General features: G+C 53.0%; 3 protein-coding genes across 3 annotated transcripts; 2 read left to right on the plus strand and 1 right to left on the minus strand.

The window, feature by feature from the left end:
- Positions 1 to 253: 253 nt before the first annotated feature.
- ENH_00022140 (Dihydrouridine synthase 3-like, related) lies at positions 254 to 3,892 on the minus strand (the record flags this gene model as incomplete). Its single annotated transcript, XM_013584595.1, has 5 exons — positions 254 to 322; positions 749 to 1,308; positions 1,573 to 1,678; positions 2,149 to 2,232; positions 2,843 to 3,892. 5 exons carry the CDS (start codon positions 3,890 to 3,892, stop codon positions 254 to 256), a joined length of 1,869 nt encoding a protein of 622 aa, XP_013440049.1.
- Positions 3,893 to 4,316: 424 nt separating this feature from the next.
- ENH_00022150 (hypothetical protein, conserved) lies at positions 4,317 to 8,422 on the plus strand (the record flags this gene model as incomplete). The annotated part of the gene is made up of 5 exons (XM_013584596.1): positions 4,317 to 5,752; positions 7,154 to 7,343; positions 7,783 to 7,896; positions 8,087 to 8,173; positions 8,354 to 8,422. 5 exons carry the CDS (start codon positions 4,317 to 4,319, stop codon positions 8,420 to 8,422), a joined length of 1,896 nt encoding a protein of 631 aa, XP_013440050.1.
- Positions 8,423 to 9,780: 1,358 nt separating this feature from the next.
- Positions 9,781 to 22,804, plus strand: ENH_00022160 (hypothetical protein; the record flags this gene model as incomplete). Its single annotated transcript, XM_013584597.1, is given in 17 exon segments — positions 9,781 to 10,635; positions 10,640 to 11,821; positions 12,194 to 13,999; positions 14,184 to 14,616; positions 15,083 to 15,300; positions 15,616 to 16,712; positions 16,894 to 17,229; positions 17,432 to 17,671; positions 17,869 to 18,071; positions 18,250 to 18,339; positions 18,582 to 19,516; positions 19,641 to 19,735; positions 19,943 to 20,195; positions 20,326 to 20,555; positions 20,776 to 21,169; positions 21,480 to 21,536; positions 21,824 to 22,804. Coding segments are annotated over 17 exon segments (9,405 nt in total).
- Positions 22,805 to 23,019: the final 215 nt, after the last annotated feature.

Below are 23,019 nucleotides of genomic sequence, written 5' to 3' on the forward strand. Positions count from 1 at the left end.
AGCAGCAGCAAAAGCACAGGAATAGCAGAAGAAAAAGACACAGCAACAACAGCAGCAGCAGCAGCAGCAGCAAGAGCAGCAGCAGCAGCAGTAGACTTGCTCAAAAGCTACATCAGGAAACCCCGCCGCGACTTGCACTCCAAATATCTTTTCATCTTGGTGGCGCCTGCAGCATCGCAGCAAACTGGCTCTAGGGTTTATGTCTGGGGTTTAGGGTTTAGGGTTTAGGGTTTAGGGTTTCGGCAGGCAGCTCTCACCGCAGCAAAGACAACTCCGAGGGTTTGCCTTCTACCAGCGACTGCGCCACTGCCATTTCGCTGACCTGGCCGAAACAGCAGCAGAAAAGAAAATTGATTTATTTTATTTTAATATTTTGTTGGATTTCAAATTTAAATTGTCCATTGTGGCGGTTCATATTTGCTGCACTTGAAAAAGCCTCTTCATCCCAGCCTACCACAGCAGCAGCAGCGGCAGCAGCAGCAGCAGCAGCAGCAGCAGCAGCAGCAGCATGACGGCCCACCAGCAACGGCAGCTGCATCCAGCAACGCTGCTGCAGCTGCAAAAGAAGCAGCTGCGAAAGGAGCAGCAGGAGCAGCAGCAAGAGCAGCAGCAGCAGCAGCAAAGCAGCAGCAAGAGCAACCGCGGCGGAGCCATCCACAGCAGCAGCGGACCCGCGCAAATTGCACACGAAGGCTTCCAACCCGCAAACCCTAGGGTTTAGGGTTTAGGGTTTAGGGTTTGCGCCCACCGTAACATCTGCCCCTAACTTTGTGCAGAGTCTTCTAAATGGCAAATTTCCCACAGTAGTTAAAGGGGCCAAAAAGGCTTTGCCCCGAACGCGCTGCGCAAATCGCAGCCGCCGTTCGCGGGGGCCCCCAAGGTCTTCTTCGATACCCACGGGCCCCACAGGGGGCCCCTCCGGGGGCCCCCCCGAAAGAACCTCTGGGGGCCCCTCCAGGGGCCCCTTCGGGGGCCCCCCGAGGGGCCCCTTCGGGGGCCCCCCCTCCTCTTTGCCGGTTTCTGAGGGCTCCCCCTTTGCTGCAGGGGGCTGGGGGGGCCCCAATTCCTCATTTGTTCCCTGGGGCCCCGAAAGGGGGCCCCCTTCCTCTTCCGCTGTTTGTGGGGGCCCCCCTTGGGGGCCCTCTGTGCGGGTTTCTTTGCCGGATTTGGGTTTATTTTTGTTTCGTTTGCTAAATGTTTGTGCTGCTTGAATTGCCACAACATTAATTTCATCATTTTTATGCAACTCTTTGTAGTTTTGCAAATCCGCCGCAGTCACTGGGCGGCCTTCTCTGTGCATGTTGACTCCTGCACAACAGATGCATATTCCACTTTTGCATTTTCAAAATTAAAACTAATTAATAAAATAAATAATTCATTAAATAATTGATTATTTGTTTTAAACGAGAAAACAAAAACTATTTCAGCGTGTTTGTGCGCAGCAGCAGCTCGAAACACTCTGCGGGGTTTGAAGCTGGCAAAATGCATTTAATCTTCATGATTAAACGCAAATCTTTGGAATAAATTAATTAAAAATAAATTAATTAATTTGTTCAAAAGATCTGCACTCACCCTGGGGGTCCAGGTGGCAGCCAGCAAATCGGCAGCAGCAGCCGTAGGGGCACATTCCGTAGCGCGAAAAAAAAATGCAATTTTTGTCTAAGTCCGCGAGACGCGTCTGTGGAAGCAGCAACAACAACTAGAACTGGTCAATTAAATGCCATTTAAATTATATTTTTTATTTGCCGCGAAAAATCAGACAAAGGCGAGCTAGTTATTGCGTAATCAGCTGGTTTCTCAACACTTCCCAATCTGAATTCAAATGCGTCTTCACAGCCACATCTGCGGATTCAATGCGAGAAATCAACATCCAAAAGTTCATTTTTAATCAATTAAAAACATTTTGAATTATTATTTAGCTAAGTGTGAGTTGCAGGACACCAAGATGCAAAAAAGCAGAAATTCACATTTCACTTTTTCACCCGTTTGCAATTCAAGTTCAAGTCGTGCGCAGTGTACAGACACCGTGGAGAGTACAGCCAATAATACATGAATTTGTAGACTAAGAGCGAATTGAGAAAATAAATGTGGAATAAGAGCGAAATGAGAAAAGAAATTAATTTAAAATGGAAAAGAATTAAAACTTACTTTCATAAATGCTGCTAAGTCGTGTTCTCTGCTGCACTGCGCAGAGTCGCAGACACCGCAGGCCGCCATAGAGAGGCAAAAGTTCTGCATGCAAAAATTGGAAATAAAAACATTTCAAAGAAGTTTCTTTTTTGCATGCAAATGCATGCAGACTTGCATGCAAATTAATTCAAGGAAACAAACAACTCCTGAATAAAAATGAAGTCTCATTTCTGATTTCATCCACTGCGGAGCTGGAATAAGGAAAAGATAATTAAATTTTATTTTCAATTATTCAAATATCTTTCATTGAAATAAAAAAGTATAAATCCAAGTAAATAAATGCAACAAAAACATCAAATGAACCTCAAGCAAAATTTCCTGCCAAAGTTGGAGAAGTGTTTCGATACAAGAAAGAACTTATGACTTGTGCAAAATCACAGAAAAACAAACTGCTGCTGCTGCTGCTGCTGCTGCAAAGAAACTGCTGCTGCTGCAAAGAAATTGCTGCTGCTGCAAAGAAACTGCTGCTGCTGCAAAGAAACTGCTGCTGCTGCGAAGAAACTGCTGCTGCTGTAAAGAAGCTGCTGCTGCAATAAAGAAGCTGCTGCTGCTATGAAGAAGCTGCTGCTGCTACAAAGACGCTGCTGCTGCTGCTGCTGCTGCAAAGAAACTGCTGCTGCTGCAAAGAAACTGCTGCTGCTAATTGACCCACACTGGCAGCAGACTCCATGCTGGTTTGTTCCAAGTTTTTGTGTCGCATTGCTGCAGAGTTTAATCCCCGTCTTTTCTTGCGTTCTTCAGGGTCGCAGCTGCCGACTTTGCCCGCAGCAGCAGCAGCAGCAGCAGCAGCAGCAGCAGGTGCTGCAGAAGCAGCAGCAGCAGCAGGTGACGGCGGTGAGGCGCTGCTGCTGTCCTCTTCTGCCTCCAGAAGGGGATTATCAAGGTGCTTTTCTCTTTGCCGCTTTCCGGCTTCGCCGCAGCTTAAGTTAGCAGCAGCAGCTGCTGCTGCTGCTGCTGCTGCTGCTCCTGCATCTGCAGCGCCCGCCCTGTGCTTCTCTGCAGCGTCTGCAGCAGCAGCAACAGAGTCCGCCGCTGCAGCAGCAGCAGCAGAAGCAGACGCACAGACAGGCTGCTGCCTCTCGCTGGGGCGGCCTGCAGCAGAAGCCTCAATTGCTGCCTGCCCAGTTGCTTCTGAGTTTCCGTTAATTGAGTTATTTGCTGCAGCATTTGAATCTCCACTTGCTGCTGTTGCTGCTGCAGCAGCTTTCGCCGAATCTGCCAGCAAGGATTCCCTGATGGCCTCGGGAATGGAGTTGAAATCGAAGCCTTCTTGTTTCAGGAACTCGACAGTGCGGAGGAGAGCTCGCTGCTGCAGCGGTTTTCGCGCAGCTAAATGTGCGAAATTAATTCCATTTATTTCATCTTCTTTATTTCGGGCTAGTTGACTCATTTGCGCAGGGTTTCCTGCTGCTTTCCCGGTCAGGCTGCTGCTGCTGCTGCTCTGGCGAGCGCAAAAACTTGAATCTGCAAGCAGGTAGTCGGGAAGCTGCGGCGCTTCTCCATCTTTCGTGCAAAATGCTGCATGTGCAGCGAGAAAGCGCCGCGGAAAAGCTGAAGGCAAGTGGGAATCATTGAAGTGGACGAAGGGAGGCAACTGCGGACCGTCGCACGACGCAGCTGCTGCGGTGTACGTACACCGCGCGTCGTCCGCCGCTCCGTCCACCTCCGACGAAACCCGAGGCAAATTTGCGCTCATTATCATGCAAGTACAGTTACAGATTAACTTCTGCAAATATATTTAGCGAGCCTTTAAGAGAAGTGCGCGCACAGTCGGTGCCTCACGAGGAACGGCGCAGGCGCAAGGCTCTCGCGCCGCGGCTTTGCAACTTCGGCCGTGACACCGAATAATAAATTGTGCCGAAATATTTATTAATATATTCGCATTCTCTATTTCAGAATCTTAGTTCGTGTGGGGCCCCGCGGTGCCCTGCGTCGATTGTGTCGGGGGGCCCCCGCATGCGTTCCGCTGGAGAATCTGCATCGCAGTTGAACTCTATTGCAAATTTCAGCTTTTTGCAGACCAATTCATTTAATTTCTGTTATTAAATGAATGCATAAATGCTCTCCTAATCTATTTATTCCAGGGAGCCCCCTCAAGGGTTCTCAGCTTCAGCCGAACCCCCAAAATGGCCGATTCAGCAGCAGCAGCTGCTGCAGCAGCAGCAGCAGCAGCAGCAGACGAGAAGCCTTCGCCCCAAAACACGAATGCTGCAGCAGCAGCAAGCAGCAAACCCAGCCCTCCCCTTTCGTGGGCCCAGCGGGCGGCTCGGGCCTCTGCTGCAGCGGCGTCGGCGGAGCCCCCTGAGAAGCCCGCAGCAGCAGCAAAGCCAGCAGCAGCAGCAGCAGCTCCCCGCGCTGCAGCAGCAGCTGCTGCTGCTGCGGGGCCCCCTGCAGTCCCCCAGTTCGCCCGCGCCAGCAAAGAAAGACCCATAATTGTGCTGGACGCGGGGGCCCTGCTGCGGGTGGAGGCCCTGGAGAAGTTTCGGGACTTTTGCTGCTTCATCACAACAGCAGCAGCAGCAGCAGAAGTGCGGGAAGCAGCGGCGCGGCAGCGGCTGCAGCAGCAGCAGCAGCTGCTGCTGGCTGTCCATACACTCGAACCCTCAGCAGCAGACCTGCAGTGGGCCCGCAAGTTCGCAGATATGACTGGAGATCTTCCTTTTTTGTCTCCGACAGATTTGGGAATTGTTGCTCTCACTTACATGCTGCAGCGAGCCACGGGAGAGACACAAAACCTCAAACTCAAACCCCCGGCTTTCGAGTTCTTTTCCGAGCTGCTGCTGCAGCAGCAGCTCGACAGCAGCGCAGCCCCAACGCATGCATGGACGCTGCAGCACACCCAGGGGCCCCGCGGCGCCCACGCAAAACCCGCAGCAGCAGCAGCAGCAGCAGCAGCAGCAGGGGCAGGGAGGGGGGCTGCTCAGGGCGAAGGGGACGCCGAGCAGCAGCAGCAGCAGCAGCAGCAGCAGCAGCAGCAGGAAGAAGAAGACAGCAGCTCTGAGTATACTGAGGATGACATGGACCCAGAGGAGGGGTGGGTCACGGAGGAAGTGCTGCGAGCTCATTTGGGCCTCAAGGGCCTCTCGGGGGCCCCCGCGGAGGCCCCCCTGGGGGCCCCACAGGCTCTTGGGGAGGCCCCTGAGGGGGCCCTTCCAGCTTCTCTCCCTGAGGGGCCCCCTGGGGGCCCCCCTCAGGGGCCCCCTCAGGGGCCCCCTGTGGGCGGGCCTGAAGGGCTTGCTGAGGAGGCCCCCTCGGGGGCCCCTTCGGGGGCCCCCGAGGGGGCCCCCTCGGGGGCATCGGGGGCCTCGGGGGGCCCCTCGGGGGCCCCCTCGGGGGCCCCCTTGGGGGGCCCTGAGGGCGCGGAAGAGGCGCAGGTGGAGAGCGTTGCTGCTGGTTTTGAGGGTTTGGAGTTGAGGGCTTCGGAACAGAAAGTGGAGGAGTTGGTGCAGTGCATGACAACAGACTTTTCAATTCAAAATGTGCTGCTGCAGATGGGGCTGGGGGTGGTGGCAGTGGACGGGCGAAAGATAAAGACGGTGAAGGTGTGGGCGCTGCTGTGCAGGTGGGGTGGGGTTGTTGTGTTTTTGCACTTTCTTCTCCTTTTTTGGAGTTCTAGTGCCGCAAGAATTGCAATTAAAGTTTATTTCGGAATTAATTCGGCGGCTTGCATGCGTTTCAGCGTTTACAGTCCGATTCCATGCTTCTCCTGCATGCATCTTGTACTTGAATGCATGCTTCACAGGATACAAGTAACTATGGCTATATATGTATATATATATGTGTGTGTTTAAGTACACTTTTTGTTTGAGCTATTCAAAATATACTAAATATGATAAATGTGTATATATAATTCATATATATATCTGCTGGCCACAGCCACCCACGCGAATGTTTGTGCATATTCTTGTGCTGAGACTGCCAGTACAAGATAAAAAAAATACATTTGCAAACAATAAATGTAAAAGGTAGATTCTCGCACAATAAATGGGCTTTTTTGGTGAATTATTCCCGCAAATTTTGCATGCAAGAAGCACTGGAAATGTGCATGCGCCCGACATTTGCACATTTTGCATGAGTTCGGACTCATCTCCATAGAGGAGTTTGTTGCACTTCGTTTTCTCCAACTGACATGAGTGCTGCTGAAAGTTTCTATTTATTTTTAAAATTTATTTCGAGTTTTATTTTCCCGGCTGGCTGTCCTTGCTGGTTTGTCGCAGTGGCTGTTTCTGTGCATGCAGTATCTGAATGCATGTGCCCGGCTACTTGAATTATTTACGAAAACACTTAGAAATTCAATAAAAGAAGGCCTTTTACGCATTTCCTAAGGAAACACGTAAATAGACATATATCTAAACATGTTTATGATATGAATTGCTGCAAATTCAGGAGGAAGGGTGAATTTGCAAAGTACTAAAATGTTTCATTGTGCACTTCCTGCAATCAGCACGAACAGAAAATTCCCAAAAATATACTTTTCGCTAGCTTAGGAGTGCCTAGAGGTCAAGGAAACACTTGTTGCTAGCCTTTGAGGGCGTAGGGGATACTCATTGCTGCTTACAAGTGCTTAGAGGTATAAGAAGAATATTAAATAGTTTTTGAATTACTTGAGGTAAAGGCTCTCTGCGAATTGTTAAAGGGGAATCTGAGCATTACGATGTGGGAGTTTCAGAAGAGGGCAACACTCAGGGCCTACAGTTCTGTACGATATGTGCGCAAGAAAATATTAATTGTGTTTTATGGAATGTTTGCTTTTGTGCGAAGTGCATGCATGCATGCATGCCGTATGCTTTGTGGCGAGTACACGGACTCCTAATGTATGCATTTATATAAAGTGCACGCAATTCCATATTTTGCATTGTTTCTAGAATGCATCCATTTTATGAAAACCTCTCTTCCAAAGCTTCAAGCGCCATGCTTTCAAGGGTTAAGGTTTAGGGTTTAGGGTTTAGGGTTTGATTCGCAGGGCCTGCGGGCACATAGAGCGGAAGACGCGGCTGCTGTTTTGCAGCAAGTGCGGCCACCACACTTTAGAAAGGGCCCCTCTCTACTTCGACAAAGAAACGGGAAAGGTATTTGTTTTTGATGGGAAGAGAAAGTTCTCCAAGAGAGGCCAGATATACAGTATTCCGAAAAACAAAGGAGGCAAACACCAGGTCAATCTCTAAACCCTAAACCCCAAACCCTGGAGGCTAAGAGCTTGCGAAGGAAATAGATCAACAACAAACCCTAAAAATAAAGCACTTATCCGTTTATGCATTCAGATCTATGCATGCACTGCCCTCCCTCCCTTGATGTGGAAAAGATTAAGAATAGCATCTGTGCAACTATGTGCATACATCGGCATTTGCATCTCTATGTTCCCCTTCAGCATCTTTATGAATTTGTAAACTATAAAAGCATATTCTATATATTTTAAAAATAATACATACTTAGCCAAGCTATTTAGACACATGTGCTTATTTAGCGGCGCAAGGTGGCTGGCGGTTTCTTGCAAGTAGCGCGGGTGTCTTTAATTCGTCTTTGTCTCATTAGAAGTTTCTCAATTTGATGTTTCATTTTGTTTATTCATTTTAACTTTCCTATTGTTTGCAGCGGCCGATCATTCTGGCAGCAGATCAACTGATGATGGGGGGCCTCAACCGCGAGCTGCGCCATAGAGAAAAGCTTTGGAGAAAAGATGTAGAATCTAAGAATCCCTTTTCGCCTGTGAGTGGGGATCAGGGTTTTGCCTTTAAGGTCTGGGTTTTGAGGATCAGGGTTTAGGGTTTGGGGGAAAGCTTGCACATTGGGCCTCCAGGATGCGTCTGAGCTTCCAAACCGGCGCCACCCTTTTTCCTTGGCTTCCCAACTCAGGGTTTAGGGTTTAGGGTTTAGGGTTTATGGCTTGCGTGTGCAGAACTACTGCCTAGAGGCCCAGAGCTGGCACATGAGAGCCTTTACGGCGTCTGGCAGAGCTGCTGCTGCGCCACCCCCAAGAGTGGTGGTGGGGCTGGGACCTGGGAACCCGAATTCAAACAGATGGGTGAAGAACCACAACAGAAGTAGAAAATAAACAAATATTTTTTGAAAAATATAAAAAGCGAATAGAATTCGCATTGAAATTATGACAAGAGCTGCAAATTTTAGCGGTGCAGCCGCGGCGCTGGTTTATTCAGCTTTCCAGGTTCTGCCTGCTCAACAGGCAGACAGGAAACTAACTGATGGATCACTCAATGATATGAAAACAAAGTAATTGTTGAATGCAAAATAAACAAGAAACAAAACGAGCAATTTACATCAAATAGCGAGCCATTCAAAGACGCCGACAGGTAGAGCAGACGGTTGAAGGAAAGCAACGAAAATGAATGCGTTTTAGGAAGAAACAAAGAACTGTCTTTCCGGGCAAATGAACAAACCTGCAATTTTATATGCACTTCTTGTTCACTCTGCCCTGAATTTGTTTTCTTTGTATGTTAAGTGCAGCTTTCAGCTAGTTGTTTACTGCCCAGTATTTTCCTAATTGTGTCTTCTCCAACTTGGGCTCTTGGTGCACCGGATTCAATCGAGGGCCAATACGGAGGGATTTAGAGATGGGATAAAAGGAAATTAGGGTTTAGGGTTTAATGCTCCAAGTTATTTTGGCTGAAGGCTCCTCTGCTGGCCGTTGCAGCTTTAGCTCTTGTTTGCTGGCTGCTGCTGGAGCAGCTTTCCGCTGTGAGTTCAGGCTAGCTGTAGCACTTTGCGGCCATTTGTTCGATGAATTCGAAATCTAAAAGTTGTTAATACCGTCTTCGCAGCCTCATATTGTTCAGATTCATTTACTTTTTGTACTTGGGCATAAGATTAGTTCGTAGAACACCGGCGCGCGAACAACTCCGGATGAAACAATAACTTGATTACGCATGCATCAAGACAGCTGCACCTACAAAAGGTAGAATTTGTGCTAATTTATTTCAAATAGAATATCTAAAACTCATTTTCGTCGCAGTGTCAGTCTCACTAGCTGTGGCTGTGGGAAAGTTCTGAAAAGGAAGACCCGCGGCCGACTGGTTTCGTGGTGGTACTTTCTGAGAAGTGGGACTTGAACTTCGCGTCTGTTCGGGGGTTTGTGCACGCTTATACGAGCAGAAACTTTTATTTTCAAAATAAAAGGCACGAGAAAAATAAATGCAGATTATGAGGAGCCATCGTTTTAATGCTTATTACCCCACGAGGAACACAACAACCCCCCCGAAAGCCACGGCCGACACTGGGGGCTGCATGAGGCTCCGTTTTCCCGATTAGCCCCTAAGATTGCTCCAATTCTCCCTATATTATATTTAATTTAAGGTTAGAACTAAAAAGGAAAAGCAATTTAGTCAGCGTGGCGTACAGGAGCCGATCGGCGTTGCCGGCATGACTCGTTGAACCTGGCCAGCAGGTACATTTGGCTTTTGTCTTTCTAGCACTGCAGCGTCCCCGGGCTCTTTGGCCCTTATACATAAAACAAATATAATGAGAAAGCTCTCAAATCCCAAACCCCAAACCCTAAACTGACCCCTCTCGCCTGTGGGTGGTAGGGGGGCAGGGGTGGGGCTGTTTGGAGCCCCTGCCAATTCGCTGCTTCTACCCATGGAGCAGCAGCAGCACGAGCAGCCCGAAGGGCCTCTTCTCCACTCCCCAGCAGCAGATGAGGCGCACGGGGGCCCCCAGCAGCCCACTGCAGCAGCAGCAGCAGCAGCAGCAGCAGCAGCAGCAGCAAAGGGAGCAGCGCCCAATCCGCAGCACGAGGCTGACCCCCCCCGCAAGCGGCGGCTGCTGTTTCCCAAGGCCCGCCCGAAGAAGATGCAGGAGTTCTTTGGCCGGAGGCTGAACTCTTCAGGCGAGGCCACAGAGGGCGCCAAGTTCCGTGCAGTAGAAATCACCCAGCAGCAGCAGCAGCAGCAGCAGCAGCAGCAGCAGCAGCAGCAGCAGCAGCAGTGTGACGCAGTTGGAGGGAGCGTCTGCGGCGAAGGCTCTTTCGAGGCCGCAAGGGCAGCAGCGGGAGCCGTGGCTGCTGCTGCTGCTGCTGGGGCCCCGGCCGCTTGCGGGGGCAGCATAAAGCAAGAGGGTACTGAGTTTGTTTCTGAAAAACAAATTAAAGAAAATGCGACTGAGTCCCTCGACTCCGCCTTCTCCTCAGTGACCACAAGGGCCCAGTCAGCTGAGAGCTGCTCCTCGGCCTCCACAGCTTTGGCAGCAGCAGCAGAGGCAGAGCCCCCGCCTTCTCCCGAGGGGCCCCCCCTGGGGGCCCCCAGCCTCCAGGGGCCCCCCGGGGGCCCCCCTGAGGAGGCTTTCCGGCCGCTGCCCCCCTCCCTCGCCAGCCCAGAAAGTGCAGCAACGAAGCTGCTGGACTTTTCCTGTCTGGGAGTGCAGCGGCTGACGCTGCAGTCCCCCACAGCGAACCCGGGGGCCCCCGGGGGCTGGCGGGGGCCGGCGAAGCCCCCCTGAGAAGAGGCCGTCCTCAGGGGCCTGCGAAGCTGAGGAGGCGGAGCTGCTGCATGCAGCGGAAGAGCTGGGAGATGGGGGCCTGGGGCCCCTGCAGAAGGCAGAAGACTTTTCCGGAATTCCCCTGGGAGTGAGGCTGGAGAGTAAAGCAATTAAGCAGAAGTTGCACGGGTTTGACGAAGTGGTGGGGTGTCTGTACAGCTGCGGGGGCTGCGAAGAGCGCGTCAAGCTGTGGGACGAACTGGTGAAGCCTCACTTCATTTCTATTTTGAAAGACACGAACGCGCCGGTGGTTGCGAAGACTGTGGAGCTGCTGCAGGCGCTCGTGGGGGCGGAAGCTGCTGCTGCAGCCTTTCCTGCTGCTGCTGCGCTGCAGCTGCTGCAGCAGCACGGCCGCCAGATCCTCTCGCAGGTGCTGCCGAACCCGCGGCACTTCGCCGGCTGCTGCGGGGTGCTGCTGCGGCTCAGCGGCGCTTCTGCTGCTTGTGCTGCAGAAGCAGCAGCCCTCGTGGCAGCAGCAACTCAGTCCTTGTTGGCTGAAAAGAAAGGCAATGTTGCTGCCATCAAGGGCCAGGCTCTCCGAGTTGTGGGCAGCAGCCTGGAGCTGCTGCTCAAGCTGCTGCAGTCCTACGGCTTGCAGTTTGTTGCTGCTGTGGGCAGCCTCCAAAATTTGGTGAAGACCATTTCGCCCTTTGCTGCATGCAGCGACAAGCGGGTCCGCAGCGCCGTGGCCACTTTGGCTGCCACGGCCGTGCACCTGACTGCTGCTGCAGCGGGAGCCCCCGCAGCAGCAGCAGCAGCAGCAGCGGCTGCAGCAGCAGCAAAGAAGGCCGTTCTGGAGGGCTTGAAAGGCAGCAAGTCCATGCAAGCTGAAGTCGAAAAACTCATTGAACAGTTTGCTGCGAACCCGCCCCCCGCCCCACACCTCTGTATAGCTGGGATGGCCAGCGAGGGCCCCAGCAGCAGCAAAACGCATGCAGCAGAGCTGGGGGAGGGGGGGTGTGGGGCCCCACTTGCTGCGGGACTTCTCGCCGAAACTGATGTGCTGAAGGCCGTTTGCCAGCAGCAAACTGACTGGGTAATCCGAGTCACAGAGGGGACCCAGCCAGCAGCAAAAGGGGAAAGAGAGGGAAATGAAGAGCCCCCTTGGAAAGTCAAGCTGCAGGCCTGGCAGCAGCTCGAAGCCGTGAGGCTTACTGCCTGCGCGGCGATCCCTGCTGCTGCTCTCGCTCTGCTGCTGCTGCTGCTGCTGCTATCGGTGTTGCTGCTGCTGTGCGTGCTGCTGCTGTCGGTGTTGCTGCTGCTGTGCGTGCTGCTGCTCGTTTTGCTCACCCAGCACTTGCTTAGCTGCGCTCGAAGCAGCTGCTGCATTGCTAGGGACTTCACCTCTTACTCTGCCACTGCTCTTATTTCAGCATCTGCACGCTGCTGGTGTTGCTGCTGCTGCAGCTCTATCAGAGCAGCAGCAGCAGTGCTCTCTGTAGAAGTATTACTCCTGCTGCTGCTGCTTCTGCTGCTGCATGCGCGTGAATGGGTTTGTTTTGCGCGCTTTTCTCAGGCTCTGCGAGATTGTGTCTGCCTTTACAAGAAAAACCCTTTCTTACATCAGCAGCTGCTGCCGCTGATGCACCGCACGCTGGCAGCTGAGCCAACGCTCCCCGTGGTGACTTGTGCATTGAAGACGCTGCAGCTGCTGGTGCAGCTGCTGCTGCAGCCGCAGGGCGGCGATGGGCCGCAGCAGCAGCAGCTGCAGCAGCAGCTGCAGCAGCAGCTGCGGGGCCTGCTGCCGGACGCGCTTGCGAAGCTGAAGGTGAACAACCGGCCCGTGCAGTCTGCTGCATGCGCATGCATTGGCACGTACTTGTCGTGCATTCCCTTAGATGTGGTGGTGGGGGACTTGCTGCCAATTAAAGAAAAACTTGCCCACTACCAGAAGCTGCTGCTGGACGAGCTCACCAAGGCCACGGAGCAGCAGGGGGGCCCCACACCCGCGCTGCAGAAGGCTGCTGCGCTGCTGCTTGCTGCTGGGCGAACAGCAGCAGACGATGGAAACGCAGCAGTAAGGGCAGCTGGAGTTGCCCTTATTGCTGCAGTGGCGAAGCACGCGCAAGGCTTTGCTGCTGTGGGCGACGCGCTGCAGAAACTCTCGGAGCCCAAACGCCGGCAGCTGCAAAAGGCCATAGCCTCGCATGCTGCAGCAGCAAAAGGGCCCCAGGCCCCTGTCTCCTCTCCGCGCCGCCCGCTGCTGCACGGGCCTGCAGCAGCAGCTCCAGGCGTCCCCTTTTCGCGCATGCGGAGCCGCGGCGCTGCAGCAGCATCAATGCCAGCAGCAGCAGCAGCAGCAGCAGCAGCAGCGGCTGGTGCCACCGCTCCCGGTGCCGCGGCCGGCGCAGTGACCACTGGTCCACCAAAGACCATTCTCCGCAAGCAAGCCTCTCTAGGCTGCCTCAGCGCGAGGGGACCACTGCGGCGGGCTGGTGGCGCTGCAGCAGCAGCAATGGGGGGCGGCGGAGCCTCCAGCTCAAGTGCTGCTTCTGCTGCAGGGGCCCCGTGGGAAGCCCCGCATGCAACCATTGGACCTGAAGAGGCTGAAGCCCGGACGCGGGAGCTGCTGCCTCTCGAGCTGCTGCAGGGCTTTGAGGCAGCTGCGGGGCTGGAGAGGAAAAGGGCCTACAAAGCCCTGGAGACTTGGTGCCGCCGCCCGTGCGACTGCAGCAAGTGCAGAGCTGCGCAGGGGCACATGGAGACAGAGGAGGGACCCAGCAGCAGCAGCAGCAGCAGCAGCAGCAGCAGCAGCAGCGGCTGCAGACTTGCTGCGTGCCGCCAGTCAGCTGCCCACATACTGCTGCACCTGCGCTTGAAGTCGAAAGGCTTTAAAGAGAGGACAACTGCCCTCGAAGAAGCATGCATTTCTTGTCTCCAGGCCGTCATCGGAGGCCTGCTGCTGCCGGAAGAAGTTTTTGCAGCAACTGCAGCAGCAGCAGCGGGAGCAGCAGCAAAGGAGCCCGCCAACTCCGCGGACTTCGCCACCCCCAGGTCGCCCACCTGCAGAGAACGAGAGTTGCCAGCAGTTGATAAATCTGTTGTCAATCTCGTGCTGGAGCCCCTGGGGGACCGCCTGGGGGATCCTCGCGTGGGTGGTCCAGTGGTGACCATTGGTCTGCTTCTGGCCAAGTGCGTGGACACGCCGACCACTGTTGCAGCTCAGCTGGCGCTGCTGGCCGAAGGCCGCGTGGGGGGGGGCAGGATCATGCAGGGAATCTGTTTGCTGCTGGAGCAGCTGCTGCAGCAGTGGGGCCTGCATGCATTCAACCCGCCGAAGCAGTTGCTCATGATTGTCCGGCAGATGCTGGAGCCAAACAAGGTGGGGCAGCAAAACTGAAAATAAGCCTGAGACCAAAAGCAGCGCGTGCATGCATTTTCTTCTCAACACCACTGCCCTCACGAGCTTTGGCAGCCTGCGAAGACTGTGCCCTTCAGTGGCTTTTCACTGCCATTTGCTCTTGTGCGTATTTTTGCTCTTGTTTGTTTTACTTGGGTTTTCACAGGGGCCGCGCTCAGTAGTCTTCCCCCTCCTCAAACGCCTCTACCTCGAGCTCGGAGACAAAGCAGTGACTGCTATGCTTGTTGCCCACCCCCTGCCGGACGAGGTGAAGCACGCCTTGAAGCAGCAGCGGCAGCAGCAGCAGCAGCAGCAGCAGCAGCATCCAGTTCCCGTCGAGGAGTCGGGGCCGTCTTGGGGTGCTGCGTTGGCTGCGATCGGTGCGGGAGCAGCAGCAACTGCATCTGCAGTTGCTGCTGTCGCCACCGCCGACTCTTCCAGTTCAGCCAGGTGTTCTTGTGTCTCTGTGGCGCCGCACATTAGCCCTGAGCTGCTGCAGCGGCTGCAGCAAAATCAAGATGAAGAAACAGTCCTAAGGGCGATCAATGAACTCTTGAACATATTTGTTAACAAGGCGGGACACAGGGTCAAACCTGAGGGTATGCACTCTCTTCTTTAAGTCCACACAAACGTTTATGACTCCGCCAAAGTTTCCAACAAGTGTCCTCTAACTCCTTTTGCGAGTCGCTTTTCTTAACATCCCCCCGACTGTTCACCCCAGGAGGAGCCTTCCCTTACTGCCGCAGCCACATAAGGCACTGCTGCAGTTCTCGCTGCTGCTGCTGCTTCTGCTGTTGTTTCTGCTGCTGCTGCTATCGTTTTCTCTTCTTTTGTTTTCATTTCTGCTGCGTTTAATTCGACTGCTTCAACACAAGTGGGCAGTGCTCCTGATGTTTTGCTGCTGCAGTACCCCAGTTTCCTTAGGATGGCACCTTTAGGCTCTTGCAGCTGTGAAGATTGGGCTTCCGTGCAAATCTGTATAGCTGTGTCGAGCTTTATTTTATAGTTTTCATTTGCTCTGTTTGTTATTTTCTTTGTTTGTCGATATCATCTTTATCGCTTCAGGGCTCAGTGGTCTGGTCTCGCTGCTGCGCAAGCGTCTTGGCGACCCCAGTGCCTCTGTGCGCCGCCAGCTGCTGCTCTTTTTGGTTGTTTTCTGTGATCGGCTGAGCCCGAGAGCTCTTAAGGAGGGAGACAGTTCATCACCTCCACTGAGTGCTGCCCGCGTCTACAAGCAGATGCTGCCGGCGGCTGCTGAGTGCCTCTGCGACTCTGACAAGAAGGTCAGTAGCCCTCCGGAGGTATTGAAAAAAGAGAATACTTAATGTCTATATCAGGCACCCTGCTTTCTATAGAGGATTGAACAAATGATGAAGGAACTAATATCTTTCGCACCGCTTTGTCTTTCGCAGCACCACACCGCAGATATCCTTGGTACCATTTTGGCAATCCCAAACGAAATCTGATTACCTCGGTTTTGGTTGTGCAATTTCCTGTTGCGTGCTGCTTCTGACTGGATATTCCATTTAAGGTATTTAATTTTGAAGCAAAATTCCTGGACTTCTTTAGCTTGCGTCCTCCCGCTTTGTATTTTGCAGGTCATGCAGGCAGCATACATCGCGACGGCCAAGTGGATGGTCGCCTTGGGTCTTGAGGATTCGCTGGCTCTGCTGAGCCCGTTCCTCTGCAGCAGCAGCAACGCAGCAGCAGCATTTTCTGCATCTCAAAAATCGTCCGCTGGAACGGTCTTGCGGCGACCCTTTGCTATAGCCTCGTCGGGCTGGAACTCGCAGCCCAAGACCCCCAAGATAAGAGACGCACTGTTCTCGCTGATGGCTCTTGTCATGCCAGTGGACCCATCTCAGCAAGGACTGCTGCTGTTGGCCCTGGTGCCTCACCTCTTGGATGCGCTGCAGCCGCAGCAGCGCAGCGACAGCCCTGGGGGCTCTTCTGCTGCTAGCACACTGTTGTCGCTAGTCGCGCATGAAGCCGCTGCGCCCGAAAGCATTGTAGAAGTGATGCAGCAGCGGGCCACGGGGCAAGGGGCGCATGCAGCTTCTGCTCTGCCGCCCGAGGCTGCACTTAAGCAGCTTCTCATACCGGCCGAGAGCCTCGCGCTGCTGCTGCGGGCGCGCCAAGAAACAAGAGCCTCTTCACAAAGTCCTCTTTTAAAGACATTGCCGTTGCCTACCAAGACAAGCAGCAAAACACCGCATATGCAGCAACAGGAACAGCAAGAGCAGCCAAAAGGGGAAGATGTCGTTTCCGAGGAATCGACTCAGGCGACAACGCCGGCTATTATTGCAGAAGCTTCAACAGCAATCCCTGCTGCCGAACTTAGCTCTGTGTTACTCTCCACGCGTTCCCAGCGGATCCATAGAAGTAGCGGAGCTGGTTTCGTCACTGTTCGCCGGCAGCCTTTTTCCGTGCGAGAGGAGCTGCACCAAGAGCTGAAAAACCGCTTTGAATCCAGTCTTCTGCTACTTATGTTTCCTCCTTCCAGCTCTTCAGCCACGCAAAACAAGCAAGTAGTGCCGGAGCTGTCCCAGCTTAAGGCCATCTACGATGAATGGAAACGAATATTTGACCCTGGCAACAACGCAGCGGCCTCATCAAGAGAGGAAGGGTCCCCCATGCCCCCGCTGACGGGGGAACAGAGCATCACGGACATCCTGCTAAAATGGATTGCCTTTTGGTAAGGAGCAGCACGCGGGAGCACAACTTTCTGCCGAATTGGAATTCCAGTATTTGACGCCGATGCTTCTCACCGCATGCCGTTCCCCGAATTGCAATCCTGCTGTTAGTGAATCGCCAACGCAGCTGCTGCTTTCATAGGCCAATGTTTTCGTTGGCTGATTGGCGGGTTGGCTGTGCAGCATTGCAGAGGTTCAGCAACAGCTTCGGACTGCACAAGCGCAAGAGGCCCTCTGCGCACTGCTTCAGATGTTGCAGCTGGTGATGCAGCCATACAACAGCCTGCGGGTAACTTTGCCTCTCTATGAGCAGCAGCAAATCTTGCAGCAGCTGCTCGACCTTGCTTACGCATGCACCACCACTTCCAGTGGAAAGGGGGTCCCAACACCAAAGCCAGTGTCGAAGCAGCTCCGCCATCTCGTGCGCGACGCCCTGTTGTTGCTAGCAGCAATTGTGGAGGACCGGCCTAGGTTTCTTTCTGCAGTTCATAGAAGCCTCATTCGTTGCAAGAACAAAGAGTACGCTTATTTGCCTTCAGTGGATCTACTCTGAGCCACATTGCCGTCAGCCGTCCAAGTGCCGTGCCAGTTGCCACAGCAGTTCTGCCTGTCCCAGTGCTTCACAGTTCCAGCTCAATGTTTCTGGCGCTGCCGCAACTGACATAAATACTGGATTGTATTCCGTTGACAAGCAAGAAGTTGTGAAGAGCTGTGAACGCAGGCTGCTCGTTGATTTGATGGCTACAATGGCTCGAGCTTTGGCGCAGCATGTTCAGATTCAGCTGCAATCCAAAGCGCCCGCTGCCTCCTACAATGAGTCTCTGAGTGACTTCCTTTCACAACAGTGCGCAGCCCGTTTTTTCTCCCTTCTGACGGACACAAGAGCTTCAAACGAGCAGCGCAGTCTGGCTTTCGACTTCCTCGTTCTGTGCAACTTGACGGTTAAAGGAGGCACCCTACAGTGAGTACTTTCTCTGCTGCTGTCAGGATTAGCAGCTGATTGATGTTTGTCCAGCATCAATCGGCCTCGAGGCAGAGTCTTAGTCGGCTTAGTTCGTATCTCATTTCTTCATGGAAAACTTATTCAGAGTGCGCTTTTTTGTTTTATATGTGAACGAAAGCTTTGCAGCATATCTAGGTATGCGTGCCTGCGCGCAGCTTGTTGCCCTCTTTGACGCCTGAGTGTCGGGCGCGTCTTGTGGAAGCTACGAAGCAAATCGCGGCGACGGGACTTTCTCAGAGCCGACTCGACAGCCTAGCACTTCGCCAAGGCGATGGCTGCAGCAGTGCAGGCGAGGAGTCCACAAATCCGAACACCGTTGAGGCAGCATTGCCGTGTGGCCCACGCTCACAGGTGGCGGGTAAGGCTTTGTGGACAGTACCCGTGTGCAGCTCTTTGCAGTATACCTCATTGCTCAGCTCCAGACGGTTACAAATGCACTTCCCGTTTTGTTTTACATAATGAAGCAGACGACAGATGTTCTAATATCAAACAATGTTGTCTATCCGGCCGCTTGCTTCGGTGATTGTGAATGGCAGCACCGGCGGGTGGAGGACTGACGGACACGAAACGCCCGGGCCCGGACCTCGGCGAAACGAACAGCTGCAGCGTTTCCCAAGCGGCAGACGGTAGGCGGCTTTAGTAGTGGTTTCTTCATTTCAGGCTGTTGCGCAGGAGCACTGCTGACTAAGCACATCACTTTGTTGCCTCCCCCCGTCTTCCCCTTCCGACCTAAAGATGCCTGTCAGGACTCTCGTGTATTTGCCTTGTCGATAGAAACTGGCCTGTGGAGTTGCTTTGTAAGTGCTTAACATGCAGACCCTTGGGCTTTAGGCTTTGTGTTTACTTGGACTTTTTGTGTGTATCACAGTTCCTGATGTAGCTGACGAGACGACTGCAGCCAAGGACAATACCACCGAATACCTCGCGTCTGCTTTGATGCACGCGGTGGCACAGGCAGATGCATTGTTGCAGACAAGTGGGGAAGAGCTGCGTCAACAAGCAGGTGCCCTGGAGGGGTATCTGACGGCAGCTGGAGAACTGCGAATGCAAAACAAATACTCTGACATGGCTCTATCCTCTCATATTACTTCAACGACGCAGGCGGGTGGACAGTCGACAGGCGAAGCCGGCGAAGCACCTAAATTTCCTGTTGAGCTGCTCTGCTGTCTTACGGCTCTTAGAACGTGGAGCGCAGAATTGAAGCTTAGGTCACTACATCGGGCCGCCTTCGGAGCTCATCTTTTGCTTTTTCTGCTAACAAATGCGCCGCCCAATCCTAACAGCGCTGCAGCAACGGCAGCGACAACAGCAGTTTCCACCGCAGCGCAATCTGCTGTTGGGGGGGCAGTCTGTGGCTCAGGGGACGTGGCCGCTAACTTCCAACACGTAGACCAGCCGACTACCCGTCGTAGCAGCCGCCAGCATATCCAGCTGACATCAGTCGGAGAAACAGTAATCAGTGCTCACACCCTCAGCTTTCACATTGTAATGGATGGCATCACACAAGCTCTTGAATTTTTCTTCGAGCCTCAGCATTATGAAGCACTCTACAGCGCGGGCCTGAGCCTCCAAGGGGCCGCTTCAGCTTTGCTTCTTGCTGAAGCCGTCATTCGCCGGCGCATGCAGCAGTACAGAAGCTCAGGGAGCTCTGCCTCCTCCAAGCAGAAGCTGCCGCTCTGCACGGACTTAAAGGATGGAAATTTGGCGCCACTTCCCGATAAGCAGCCGATTCAACAATGCTGCAATTGCTTGCTTCTCTGTATGGGCAGATACCAAGACTACCTGTACAAGAGCCCAATCGCAGTGAGCTTGTAATCTAAAGGACGATTGAGCACAGATAGCTGCTGCGATCTAGTGGTGCGCAATCGTGCACCACTAAGCAGTGTCAGTTTGCCTGTGGCTTGAGCGGTGTTGCTATTTTACTCAGATGAATTCACGTCTTGGTTCCGTTCGCTACTTGGTTACCTTCTTGCTCAATCAAGTCCTAGGAAGAAGTCTTCTCCAGGGGGACATCCGTATTCTGTGAGCTGCAGTTGCTCGCCTACAGTTACTGTTCCCTCTTTGTCTGGGATACGACCCATGAAACGACATCAGGAGGGGTGTGCTTTTTATTAGACATGCTGCAGCGTGTTACCCTGCTGCTTATTGGATCCAGCGATTCATCCTCTCACCTGACTAAATGTATTGCATGCATGAGTTCTGTACATCGTGGGCTGCTTAATTTTTCAGATCGTGTCTCGCTGAATGCTGCTTTTCACAAGCAGCGCGGAACCTCGGCAGCTCTTGCCGGGGTGCTCAGAGGAGGCACACCGAAACTTTATGGCGCCTTGTCGGCAAGATCCATAAGAAGGCAGTTCCGTTGATGGAGGCGCATGCAGCGGTTGCTCTTCGATCCCGGAGGGAAGCCTCGGAGGGAGGATTGTCAGAGGCGGAGAAGCAACAGCAGATTGCACAGGCTCTAAGTATCCTGGAGCTGATAAGTGTGGGTACTCTTCATCTAGCGTTGCAATAGCAGAGATTTCACGGAGTTGCAATGCCACAAAATATAATTCTCAGAGTTGCGTAGAGGTTCGAATGAATCCTCATTTGGCCCCTGCCTATGAATTTTGCAGACCGTCATGACATCTCTGTCTCGTCTAGAAGCCGCATATCATGGTTCAAAGCTGCTGATAGAGCACCGACACCAGCAGCAAACAACTATGCAACATCAACAAGAAGTGGAGAAACAGAGATTAGAGATTGCTCAAGACAGTCGGGAAACAGCGCTGAAGACCCTTCAACGGGACAGACTCATATTCGTGTTGCACGCAAAACTCTTCATTCATTCATTTCTCACCCTGTGGTACGAAAAGCCTAAAAGTTGTGCCTGCCGCGTGGATAGTTTGGACTTCAGCCATCTACATTGCAAATTCTCCAGTAATCACAATACGCTGCAAGTAATAAACAGTTGAATGAGGTTGCCGAGTTAGCGAGGGGCGCACCGACACGTTTTTCTGTTGGGATCACTTTGCTCGTGCATTGAAAAGATGTCCAACTCTTCTGTGCCGTGTGAAACTTCACAGCCCAACTCTTTTGCGTGTTCATCTAGAGGCAGTTGGAGTCATGGAATCTGCTGAACGGTGTGAACAGCTGGAACGACTGCTTCGCGGCAGCTTCACGGGAGAGACAGGCGATAGTGAAATGTATTCAGACACGCCTTTATCTCCTGAAGCCGATCCTACTGTGCCGCTGCCCCAGGTGAGAGGTGCAGACGAAGCGTGCAGAGGACTCAGCACCTTCTCTTGCGCAAGGATACCCCGCCAGCCAGCAGCGTATGACGTTCAACAAGTTTTGGCGCTTCACCGGCGATTCGTGGAGGAAGGAGAGAGCCGGCGGCCTGACGAGTGCGCGATGCAAGTAGACTCGCCTTCTCCGAACCGCGAAGACGCTTCGCTTACGGTTAAAGCACTACTCAAGGTAAGTGGTAAAATTCACACGCCAGTGAACACTTTCATCATATGTCAAAACGTTATGTTACTCCAAATATTACTCCAAAAGATCACCTTTAGGTCCTGCCAAGAATGCCTATAATGCAAGAATCGCAGAGGCGCAGTGTGAAGGCGAAAGCAACATACGTTGCCTCTTTCAATTGCCTCCGGTATTGCTGCGGCGCCCGTGGCTATTTGCATTTAGGGCGTCGCTAATCAAATGGCGTGAGCAACTCCGCAGTAGCTTGCGCTGTCTGTTCAGTGGCAGTCTGCACCTTCTTTGTATTTTCTTTGATCAGGAAAAAGAAACTACGCTTCGCGCGCTCCTTAGCCAGGGAGGGCTCGACCCATCGCAGGTGGGGTGACTGCTGACATTAGCTTTCACGTTTGCGAACAAAATCGTTTGACTGTACAGCTACCCGTCAGCAGCGACTATTGCTCGCATTGACCCCGTTGCCGTTACTGTGAATACAATGCCAGCATCTCTTTCAGACTGCATCGATCCACGCAACAAAGCACATTTCGTTGCAGTGTAGTTCCTCCTCTGGCCTTGCAGTGCAATTTTGCAGAATATAGAACGCCACGAACTCAGTCTCACACCATTCTTAATACCAATTGCGGCTCGCAGTGTGTGGCTGTTCAGGATAGACATAAATGCTCCTCGAGTGGCACCTTTTATTGTTGGCCTTTGTTGGGCGGTGATTCAATTGAGCAGCAGCCGTACGACAGCAGCGATGATTTTATGCTACACCCTTTGGTGCGAAGGGTTCAAGAATGCCTTTTATCTCCCGCTGAGCAACGTGCATTGTTGCAGTATCCTTGCGGCACAACCTCACGAGCCTCTGGCCCAAAGGACCCACTGGATCGAAATGGCCTGCATATGCTTCGCTTTTGCGCCGGGACCTCGGCCGCCCTGCCCCATCATAAGCTTGCTACATTGAGGGCTGAGACAGCAAATCGTGACAGCATTCCAACGGACTGGCTTGACCTCGCGGCTGTAGCTCAGTCTTACAAACTTGATCCTCTGACTTCTCAGGCAGGCTCCAGTGCTTCAGCCAATGCTTCAGCTATCAATGCAGGCTCAGTGGCAGGCTCTCACCCGGAGGCCGCTAGCTGTGATATTCCTGAAATTCCTGATTGTAAGAAAATCCAACACGGAGGAGTGCCACCAAATGCAGGAGTTGTTCGGGGGGCCTCAAGCTTTGAGAATGATGGCAAAAACTGTATGGCAGACCGAGACGCTGCCAATGATTCTGCAGGTCTCAATAGTGCCCAGACTCCTTCTAGGCACTACGACACCTCTGCCACGGCCGCAAAAGGGTCCTTTATATCGAAGCTTGTTAGACCTGCTCAGCAAAGGCCAGGAAGGGGCTCTTCTGCGCGTTCTAGCTCCGTGAAAGATATTGATGGCGTCAGCGAAATACCAAGTACCCCTGTGACAGCCTCACGGTTGCCACAATGTTGCGCTACTAGGACCTCTATTCCCACGGCCTCTCCCGCAAACTCACATGAGAGGCATATTCGTGCCTCCAGTGTTACAGCTAGCAAGAGCGCATTCGTCAGGCGCCCGTGGCAACCAGACCAGTCTTGGTGCTCGCAGCCAACTAGTTCAGACACGCACTAAGACTCACTCAGCCATTGCACTGCGAAGCTGACTGGTGGCCTTCATAATTTTGATGAGCTTCTTTCGCGGCGTTAGAAGCTTGTGCACTAAGTTTGCAGCTTCCACTTCAAACACTTCCTGATCTACCAGGAGCCCAACCGAAGGCACTGCCTCGTAGTTTTTGACTGATCCGTCTCAGCGATGGACAGACACGGTTTTTGAAGGATTTTCACGAA

Source organism: Eimeria necatrix, genomic scaffold (genome assembly GCF_000499385.1).
Source record: "Eimeria necatrix Houghton genomic scaffold, Enh_scaff177, whole genome shotgun sequence".
NCBI classification, from domain to species: Eukaryota; Apicomplexa; class Conoidasida; order Eucoccidiorida; family Eimeriidae; genus Eimeria; species Eimeria necatrix.